This window comes from Corythoichthys intestinalis, chromosome 8 (genome assembly GCF_030265065.1).
Source record: "Corythoichthys intestinalis isolate RoL2023-P3 chromosome 8, ASM3026506v1, whole genome shotgun sequence".
NCBI lineage: Eukaryota > Metazoa > Chordata > Actinopteri > Syngnathiformes > Syngnathidae > Corythoichthys > Corythoichthys intestinalis.
In genome coordinates this window covers 14,787,500-14,799,073 of record NC_080402.1, presented here as the reverse complement: position 1 = coordinate 14,799,073, position 11,574 = coordinate 14,787,500, and the positions used below count along the sequence as shown (strand labels likewise).

The window sequence follows — 11,574 nt, the reverse complement described above, 5'->3', positions numbered from 1 at the left end:
AAAACCCTTACTGGAGGTGAGAGCACACGAGAGCAGATTTAAAAATGCCATGATTTTAATGACATATTATTGCGTTCTTATCTTGTTTCGATCCAAAAAACTCCATGTAGCATGTATCATCAAGTGTCAAAACACAGATGTGAATGGTCATAGGCAGACTTTTTGGGGATTTTATGGGTGAAACATGGTAATATAGCAAGGGTTGCGATGCAGAAATCGCAAATATCAAGGCGTGGTCGAGATGTTCTTTTTCATGTATTTACCCTTTTAAATGTATTTTTTCAAATTTCTTTGTTTGGATCGATTATTAATCATCTAACATATCGGGGGAAATGCGACAGTAACAAAAAAATACAATTAAGCGATAGTTATAAGATAGATATCCGTGACTTTTACAGACACCATTTTTTTTCATTGTGATGTAATTTTTAGGGCTGTCAAAATTATCGTATTAACGGGCGTTTTTTTTTTTTTAATTATTAATCACGTTAAAATATTTGACGCAATTAACGCACATGCCCCACTCAAACAGATTAAAATGACAGCACAGTGCAATGCCAACTTGTTACTTGTGTTTTTTGGAGTTTTGTCGCCCTCTGCTGGCGCTTGGGTGCGACGGATTTTATGGGCTTAAGCACCCATGAGCATTGTGTAATTATTGACATCAATAATGACGGGCTACTAGTTTATTTTTTGATTGAAAATTTTACAGATTTTATTAAAACGAAAACATTAAGAGGGGTTTTAATATTCATTCATTCATTCATTTTCCATGCCGCTTATTCCTCACGAGGGTCGCGGAGGTGCTGGAGCCTATCCCAGCTAACAACGGGCAGTAGGCAGGGGACACCCTGAACTGGTTGCCAGCCAATCGCAGGGCACAAGGAGACACACAACCATTCACGCACACACTCATACCTACGGACAATTTAGAGTGTTCAATCAGCCTACCATGCATGTTTTTGGGATGTGGGAGGAAACCGGAGTTCCCGGAGGAAACGCCCGCAGGCACGGGGAGAACATGCAAACTCCACACAGGAAGGCCGAAGCCCGGGATTGAACCCTTGATCTCAGAACTGTGAGGCAGATGTGCTAACCACTCAGCCACCGTGCCGCTGGGTTTTAATATAAAACTTCTATAACTTGTACTAACATTTATCTTTTAAGAACTACAAGTTTTCCATCTTGTTGATTTATTGTTATAATAAACAAATACAGTACTTATGTACCGTATGTTGAATGTATAAATCCATCTTGTGTCTTATCTTTCCATTTCAACAATAATTTACAGAAAAATATGGCATATTTTATAGATGGTTTGAATTGCGATTAATTACGATTAATTAATTTTTAAGCTGTAATTAACTCAATTAAAAATTGTAATCGTTTGACAGCCCTAAATTTGTTTAAAAGTTTAAAATATGCGTGTGAATAATTTTTTTAAAGTCGTTTTTTTTTTTTTTATACGAAATATTAGACATCAATTAATGATTCTTAGCTAAAAATGACACACATTTTGAATAAGAAATATAATTACTTATCTTCTTTTTATGGCTAGGTTGAAACAAAAGCGGTTGCACGACATCTGTAAATGGAGGTTTCCAGGGTAAAACAGACACATTAAAAATAGTTCGGGGGTTCATGCGACATGACTATGCTATTGCAGCATATAAACATATTGTTCTATGAAACACAACAGTTCTTTTGGCTTAAGATACAGCCGTTTATTTTAAAGAGGGTTGCAACAGCTGAAACTGCTTTTTCAGTCCTTTGTGTTTTCCGCCATATGCATTTAAAATCCAGTCAATTTTGTATTTTAGATGCTGTAGTGGCGTGAAAAAAACAGACATTAGGGATGCATACATTTTAAGTTTTGATTATTAATATGACTGAACCTGAGGTTATGTTTGAGCAATTGTCTTCCACTTGTCAAACTCAGTGCTCGTTCAAAGAAAACACTTTTATTTTGAAGTTCTACTCTTTAATTTCCGCCCTGTAATTTGCATGCATCGGCTGGGCAACCCCCTCCGTCACCTCACTTCACACCCTCTGGAGTGTTTCTCGGAGGTTGCAGTGGGAATTTACCTTTCACCTACAAATGCTTTACACAGGCTCAATTAAATAGACGATTGGAAACTAATAAACCTAAAAGTCATTCCACATAAGTTACACTTTCATAAATACTGGCTTTAATAATGATATCACAAAATGAAATTTCAGACCATTTATGTACACACATGCAATCATTTGTCTTCCATCATAGCTTTTCTTAGTGTACATTTAATTTCCGTTTAAGACTCGAGGTAACAAGGGTCATCTGTGGGTTGACGCTGATGAGCATTGCGATCAAGAAGCGGCTCAGACAGGCTTATCCAGACCGATATCACCTCTGTTTGCCTATCTCTTACTATGTGGGTCACTAACCCGAGTCCATTGTCCAAAAGCAAGAGTCTCAGTTTAAAAACAGATGAGTTGACAAGGTTGCTATCACACACTCAATGAAGTACATTTTTGGAATAATGTCCTGAGGTTACATTCATATCAAACTATGAAACCAATGCTTAATCAGAATGTTCTGTGTGATCTGACCATTGTGGGCATTTGGCCACCTTTATTGCTGCTGTTGGTAGGAGAGTGCATAATACAGTACTATGGGTGGAAATCACCAATTTCATGGCGATATTATATTGATTCTTTGGACACTATTACAATATTTGCCAATATTAGAAAGTATGCCACAATTCGATTTAATACAATAATATTTAACATTACATTTCACATAAAGCAATAAAAACTAAAGCAACACTTGGTAACTTTTCAGTTTTAGTCTATTTTAGCGACGCCGGTGTACAAAAGCGGAAGTATTTTGCCTAAAGGAAGACTGCGTTTCCCAGGACCAGCGCACACCCGCACTGTCGTAAAATCATGATGGTCGCCTGCAGATGGATTAAACAACAGTTCTGTTTCCGGCGGCTGTGTGAAGGATGGAAAGTAATAAGGTAATGAATCCAGTTGTGGCTAAACAATAGCATATGACTAGGGTTGTTCCGATCATGTTTTTTTTGCTTCCGATCCGATCCCGATCGTTTTAGTTTGAGTATCTGCCGATCCCGATATTTCCCGATCCGTTTGCTTTTTTTCCCCCCTCCCGATTCAATTCCAATCATTCCCGATAATTTTTCCCGATCATATACATTTTGGCAATGCATTAAGAAAAAAATGAATAAAACTCGGACGAATATATACATTCAACGTATTTGTTTATTATGACAATAAATCCTCAAGATGGCATTTACGTTATTAACATTTTTTCTGTGAGAGGGATCCACGGATAGAAAGACTTTGACTTTGTATATTGTGACTAAATAATTGCCATCTAGTGTATTTGTTGAGCTTTCCGTAAATGATACTGTAGCCATGCCCAAATGCATGATGGGAAGTGCAACCATGACTGTGCTTAGTGCTACCAATTGATATATCTTCTCTGCGTTGGGAAATAAAATAGGGTGTTAAGAAAAAGATCAATTACTACCTTGCTTCCCCACATTGCTTCCCACGATATTTCTAATTGTAGGGAGAGGGATTGTAATTTAGCCATTTAAAACAAGGCTCCAAAGGCTGCCAAAATCAGTCTACTCATTTTACGCTGCCTTTTAGCTCTCTACATAGGTAAAACAGCGCTATTACAGATTGGGCGCGACAATGCGTGAGTGGGTCGTGCAGCGCATTCATTAATTGCGTTAAATATTTTAACATGATACACTTTTTAAAAAATTTATTACCGCCGTTATCGGGATAAATTTGATAACCCTACCTTAAGCCTAAACTAAAGACTCTGGATAAGTGTAACATAGTATGTCTGTAATGTTAAATACAATTAGAAAAGGATTTAATTAAAAAAGATATATATATAAAAAAAAAAACCTATGTTCGATTTTTTTTGGCGATTCCGATATTTTGAAAATGACGTGATCGGACCCGACATCTCTACATATGACGGTTCGCAACAGTGTGGCTAAAACCCCTACCCCACCCGAACTCATCAGCGCTAACGAGTTCAGTGGTGGCGAAGGGGTGCGTCATGCCAGCGAGTGAAAGCCGGGCCAATGTTTATTCTGTATATCCTGCTAGCAACCCTTTCTTTTTTCTCCTTTTTGTCTCTGTCGCTCTGCCACTTTTGCAGAATTAGCGCAAAAGCATTAGCATCGACTTCTGTCTTTATAATGAATGGGGAAAGGGGCAAGTGACGTATGCCGTAAAGCAGTCAGCACATTTGTATCAGATTCAACCTTCACTGTGCCACGCCTTCAAACAGGGGGCCATCCCACAATCCGCTTCAGTTATTCGCAGTCGATTGCAGGGATACATGCAGCGATCCAACACCGGATTTGGGTTGAAAAAGTATGAAAGCTGTCCCGGATACAAACAGGAAGGATTGTCTCAGGAGTGATTTGTCCGAGGATTCAAGGTACCCAGATAGCAGACCGACGTTGAAAAGATGTTGGATCAACATTCCGCTGTTCATCTTATATCGTTGAATCAACGTCAATTTTGCATCTTCAATTAATGTTGTTTCAACGTTGAAATCCTTACAAAATCTAAACATCATTTGGATCATTAATAATATTGGAACAACGCTGAATCAATGTTATGTTTTCAACCAAAACGCCCGCTCATCCATAATTGAATTACTTTTCAATCAGATTTGCCGGTCAATCCTCAATCAACTATTTATCAACATTAGTTCATCAACTATCAGCTCGAGCCAACGGGACAGCCGTCAGCGTCCCCACATGAAGGAATCGGCAGGGAGGTTTCCACGCTCCACAACGGCCCTGCGTGTACCCGTTACACTCACCCCCCGAAACCTTCACTGCCGATCCGGGTCACGGCACCATTGTAACCGGTTTGAAACGCGCCCCGACACGATCCGCTCCCACCTCTCTGACTAGGTTGGGACGCTAACCACTGCGCCATAAAGTTCGAGCCAACGGGACAGCCGCCAGTGTCCCTACCTGCCGAGTGGAAGTGTCGTGGAGCACGGGTTTGCGTCCCAACCTAGTCAGAGGTGGGAGCGGAACGCGGGGCGGCGCTGACACACCTGTTACATTTACGTAAAATAAATGCTGACTGCCCGTTTTTATGCTCTTTTAACAAAGAATCGAGACTGTTTTACGTCCATATCTATAAAGAATTCAGGGATTTAAGCAATTATTCACAAGAATTGTCACTGGAAAAGTGGGCGGCCGCCAGATTGACTAACAGACTAGTATCGTACTTCAACATATTTACGTTAAAAAAAAAATAAGCTAGCTGCACGTTTTTTGTTTTTTTTGCTCTTTTAACAAAGAATCGAGACTGTTTTTCATCCATATCTATGAAGAATTCAGGGATTCAAGCACTTATTCACAAGAATTTTCACTGGAAAAGTAAGGCTGTCAAACGATTAAAATTTTTAATCGATTTAATTACACCTTAAAAATTAATCGCATTTCAAACCATCTATAAAATACGCCATATTTTTCTGTAAATTATTGTTGGAATGGAAAGATAAGACACAAGACGGATATATACATTCAACATACGGTTCATAAGTACTGTATTTGTTTATTATAGCAATAAATCAACAAGATGGCATTAACATTATTAACATCCTCTTAAAGTGATCCATGGATAGAGAATTGTAGTTCTTAAAAGATAAATGTTAGTACAAGTTATAGAAATTTTATATTAAAACCCCTCATAATGTTTTCGTTTTATTAAAATTTGTAAAATTTTCAATCAAAAAATAAACTAGTAGCTCGCCATTGTTGATGTCAATAATTACACCATGCTCACTCATGGTACTAACCCATAAAATCAGTTGGACCCAAGTGCCAGCAGAGGGCGCCAAATACCAAAAAACAAGTAACAAGCGGGCATTACACTGTACTGTCATTTTAATCTGTTTGAGCGGGTATGTGCGTTAATTGCGCCAAATATTTTAACGTGATTAATTAAAAAAAAAAAAAAAAAAAATACCACCCGTTAACACGATAATTTTGACAGCCCTATGGAAAAGTTCTGTTTACATATGGCGGCCGCCACATTGACTAACAGACTAGCATCGTACTTCGGCATATTTACGCAAAATAAATGCTAACTGCACGTTTTTTTTGTTTGCTTTTACCCAAAAATCGAGAGTTTTACGTCCATATCTATAAAGATTTCAGGGATTTAAGCATTTGCTCATAAGAATTTTCATTGAAAAAAAACTCTGTCTGTGATTCCGCTGTCAGCTTTGACAACCACGCCAACAATGCAGGCCCTTTATTTATCAGCACCATGCCCCGTCAATATCATTATGAAGTCTATGGACAGGGTTCCTGCCACCCTCCTAATAGTTAATTAGTGCCGGTGAAAGCGATACAGACCCCTTCATGATATAAAAGAGGTGTCATTCAACTAGTTACCAGTTGAAATATCACAAATGTTATGAAAATATCAAGGTTGAAAAGTTACCTAGTGTTGCTTTAAAAAGGAATTAAGACATTTTTAAAAATGTTGTTGAAACATTTCAGAAATTTGATAGAAAGACATTATTTTCAATAAAATTGAATATCTAAAAGATGACAATACAGTGGTACCTCTATTTACAAAATTAATTCGTTCTGCAAATAGTTTCGTAAACTGAAAATTCCGTAAAGTACAGACGCGCTTTCCATGTAAAACCCTAATCTGTTCCACCCCTCGCCCTCCAAATTAAGACACAAATCTTTTACAAAGCATAAAAATGCATCAAAACGTGACACATTCATGTCACAATTAGTGTATTGCACAATAAACATAAAATGAGAGTGGTGCATAATGTAAAAACACGATAAATTGAGTAAAGAATAAAAGTTAATACACTCACGTAAATCATGTCGGTACCCCTCACAGCGAATGAAGAGGACGCTGCGATACACACATACACATACAGTAGAGGTTCCCCTTGCCAATAGGATGTCAGCAAGATGTTAGGCAATAGCCAATGGCAGAGCAGCTATGATCCCTCGTTTTTCGCGGTTAATGGGGAACAGTAGCCTTCCGGATAAGTGAAAAACCCGGAAGTAGCGCCCGCCCGCCCATAAATTTTTTATTTCTTGCTGTATTTTTGTGTGTGTGTTCAATGTATTTATTTAAATTTAACATTAGAAAGTGATATATATGACATATTCTTTAACCCCCCCAAAGTATAATTTTAAAAAAATGTATATGGCGCAAAACACTCAGGTGACTTGAAGTTCCGCTCTGAGACCCCCAATATGGCCAAATTTCAAAATTGTTCTATATGCACGTGTGATACATCATTGGAAAGCTTGAAATCTCAATTTTCTGGGGGAAGAAAAAAATTGAACTGGAGTGAATTTAAAAAAAAAAGATTGAACAGCAAAACCCCAACTGGAGGTGAGAGCATGCGAGAGCATAATTAAAGAGGCCGTGATTTTAACGAGATATTATCGCCAACTTGCCTCTTTTGAGCCAAAAACTCCATGTAGCATGTATAACCGAGTGTCAAGACACAGCTGTGTATGGCCACAGCAGGATTTTGGGGGGATTTTATGGGTGAAACATGGTAATATAACAAGGGTCACGATGCAGAAATCGCAAACATCAAGGAGTGGTCTACATTTTCTTTTTCATATATATATCATTTAAACTAGGGCTGCAGCTAGCGAATATTTTAGTAATCGAGTAATCGACTGAAAATTCTATCGATTAATCGAGTAATCGGATAAAACAAATATATTTTTAGGTGAAGAGCAATTATAAATATACATGAGAAAACAAGACATTTCCTCTAATCTTGCTCCATTTTCAGTCAATCAATGTCTTTATTTTCGATGTATATTGTTGAAAACAGCCAACAATTGCATCTCAGATGTAACTAGAATAAAAAAAAGACTAATTCACTGCTTTCACTCAAAAAACTTTTAGATCTTATGAAAAAAAAAATATATATATCTTACCTAAAAATGCCGTTACGCTTGATAACACACATCGCTTAAAAGTTAGGATTTTTTTCCCCACGTGTTTCAATTGAATTTCTATTTGTGTCAAGCCATTTTTAAGTTCTAGTTAAGTTTTAAGTTAGTCTAAACTGTAAGTCCTGATAGGATTTTGAGTTTTTGCAGTGTTCAAAATAAATGTATGATACAGGCTGTATTGGAGCACATTAGGGACCAGTGCTACTTGGTGTTTTATCCAGCAATGACTACTGGGCTAAAATTGATAGTTAGCATTATTGAGTTTTTATTTTACACCCTCATCACTCCACAACGCTATGTTATGTTAAAGCCTGTATGTAAGACACGTTAGCCATGCATCGACAGTGGTCATACTTAATAGAAACCTAGCCCTCCGCAGGGCTAACGTTACGTGAGCTTGTGACAGTACCGTTAATCTTATTTATTAGCCTTAGCGCTCTTTATTAGCGCTTAGCGCTCTACTGCTTTAAGATGGCGGCGGTTTACCAACGCTGCCCAGACGCGGCCGAGTCTGTCATTTCGCATCTAGTTCAACATACATGTGATCTCTATGAGACGCATCAGACGCTACCGGCTACCAACTAGCATCGTGCGGGCAAGTATTTAGCAACGTCGGCGTCGTGTGTAGCGGCTGTCTGCTGCAGTAAGTTTTGTTGTTGTTGTTTTTTTGCTTCGTCCTCTACGCACGTAACATCAGCGCGTTGTCCCGCATTAAAAGTAGTCCGAGCAAAACGTGATGCTTAGAGCTGTCAAAATAAACGAATACTCGAGGTGAATAAAATTACTCGGATCAGTTTTTAAACTCGAGTTGCTCGAGTATTCGTTTCAGCTCTAATTTAAACGTTTTTTTCCCTTCAATTTATTTGTTTCAATCCATTATTTATCATCTAAAATATTGGGGAAAATAGGACAGTAACAAAAAAAAAAAAAAAAAAAAAAAAACAATTAAGCGATCGTTATGAGGTAGATATCCGTGACTTATTTACAGACACCATTTTTTTTCATTGTGATGTAATTTCCTTAAAAGTTTAAAATATGCGAGTGAATAATTTTTTAAAAGTCGCTTTTTTATTATTTTATTTTTTAAACTAAATATTAGACATCAATTAATGATTCTAAGCTAAAAATGATAGACATTTTGAATAATAAATACAGTTACTTACCTTCTTTTTATGGCTGGGTTGAAACAAAAGCGGTTGTGTGGTGTCAGTAAACGGGTCTCCAGGGTAAAACAGAGAATTTAAAAATAGTTTGGGGGCTTAATGCGCCATGAAACTGCTATGGCAGCATATAGACATATCGTTTTATCAAACACAACATTTTTTTTCGGCTTAAAATACAGCAGTTTATTTTAAAGAGGGCTGCAAGAGCAGAAACGGCTTTTTCAGCCTTGCCTGTGTTTTCCGCCATTCATTTTAATAAATGGTTTTTAAGCACTTAGATTGTAAGAATTATGATAAGTTGAAACATGTTACTGTCCAATCGAATTATTTTCTAAACAAGAATAAAGTAAAAAAAAAAAACATGTCTTTGTTAAATGCTTCGAGTTGCTCAAGCTTTTCACTTACACACGAGTTGCCACAGCAACTGTTTAACAAGTTAAACGATGAGTGACACATTTATTTATTTATTTTTTAATTGGAAAAAAAAAATCTGTGATGGACTGTGGGCGCGAAGTTTGAAGCGCGAAGTAGCGTCGGATCACTAAGCATGTTTCGTTCAGTAACTCTCAGAGCTGCGAGTAGCAGACCATATTGTATTTTTGCCTCTCGTATTCTGAAATTTCTTTCGTATAAAGTCAATATTTTCCTGTTGAGGCGTTCATAACCTAAACATTCCATTTGTAGAGACGTTCATAAGTAGAGGTCCCACTGTATTGATCAATGATTTGTCTTCCGATCAATTAATTTGGTTAACCGATGCTCGTTGCTTAACCGATGTAATGATCCAGATTGATTTATTCTTAAACTCCTAGTATAAACTATTCATATACACATGTACTTTCTAAAGAATGGCACATGAGGAGTTCTACGTTGGATTTTTTGTCAGTACGTGTTGGAGTGTTAATAGTGAGGATCGCAGTCCTCCACAAGGCTGTCTGTGATATAGCTGATTTTCAGAAGCTCCTGGTAGTGTTGCTTCTCCACGCCGGTGTTTACGGTCCAGGCAACCACTTCCACTCCTCTCTGGCTCCAGTATTGCACATAGTCCCTAAAAAAACATGAATACTTACACATTGGAATTACAGATATGACTTAATGACTGGGGGGAAAAAACTCACTGCGAGACAAAGTTCTTTTGCACCAGAAATGCAGAAATGCCGCATAGCTTCCATAGCAAGTGATGGTGAGCCCAGTCTAACACAATATCCATTAATGTCAGCCAATGGTGTTTCCACGGTGAACTGTAACGCGGGGAGCCGTCACCGAAGCGGCTCAGACTCCAGGGCCTGTGAGTCAATGCGGTGACTACCTGTGGGTTAGTCTGCCTCATCTGAGTGAGGAATGGACAAAGGAAGAGTGAAATGTTTTTTTTTTCTAACTTGAAAATGACATTTCTGGTGAAACTGCATGGGAATGATATGGGATATTTAGGTCATTTTTATGGCAGTTAAGGGACAGTTTCTTTTGATTTAGAGGCAATACAGTGGGGCAAATAAGTATTTAGTCAACCACCAATTGTGCAAGTTCTCAAACTTCAAAAGATTAGAGAGGCCTGTAATTGTCAACATGGGTAAACCTCAACCATGAGATACGGAATGTGGAAAAAAACACAAAATCAAATTGTTTGATTTTTAAAGAATTTATTTGCAAATTAGAGTGGAAAATAAGTATTTGGTCACCTAGAAAACAAGATTTCTGGCTGTCAAAGAGGTCTAACTTCTTCTAACGAGGTCTAACGAGCTCCACTCGTTACCTGTATTATTGGCACCTGTTTTACCTCATTATCGGTATAAAAGACACCTGTCCACAAACTCTGTCAGTCACACTCCAAACTCTACTATGGCCAAGACCAAAGAGGTGTCGAAGGACACCAGAGACAAAATTGTAGACCTGCACCAGGCTGGGAAGACTGAATCTGCAATAGGTAAAACGCTTGATGTAAAGAAATCAACTGTGGGAGCAATTATTAGAAAATGGAAGACATACAAAACCACTGATAATCTCCCTCAATCTGGGGCTCCATGCAAGATCTCACCCCGTGGCATCAAAATGATAACAAAAACGGTGAGCAAAAATCCCAGAACCACACGATGGGACCTAGTGAATGACCTACAGAGAGCTGGGACCACAGTAACAAAGGCTACTATCAGTAACACAATGCGCCGCCAGGGACTCAAATCCTGCACTGCTAGACGTGTCCCCCTGCTGAAGCCAGTTCACGTCCAGGCCCGTCTGCGGTTCGCTAGAGAGCATTTGGATGATCCAGAAGAGGACTGGAAGAATGTGTTATAGTCAGATGAAACCAAAATAGGACTTTTTGATAGAAACACAGGTTCTCGTGTTTGGAGGAGAAAGAATACTGAAATGCATCAGAAGAACACCATACCCACTGTGAAGCATGG

At 38.2% G+C, this 11,574-nt stretch overlaps 1 protein-coding gene across 1 annotated transcript in view; it reads right to left on the bottom strand.

The window, feature by feature from the left end:
- Positions 1 to 1,866: 1,866 nt before the first annotated feature.
- gde1 (glycerophosphodiester phosphodiesterase 1) overlaps positions 1,867 to 11,574 on the bottom strand; it is an 18,853-nt gene continuing 9,145 nt past the window's right edge. The window contains exons 5-6 of the mRNA XM_057843048.1: positions 10,291 to 10,502; positions 1,867 to 10,220 (exon numbers count right to left, since the gene is read on the bottom strand). Of these exons, the coding sequence (XP_057699031.1) occupies positions 10,073 to 10,220; positions 10,291 to 10,502 (360 nt within the window). The 3' untranslated portion in view covers positions 1,867 to 10,072. The remainder of the gene's footprint in view (positions 10,221 to 10,290; positions 10,503 to 11,574) is intronic.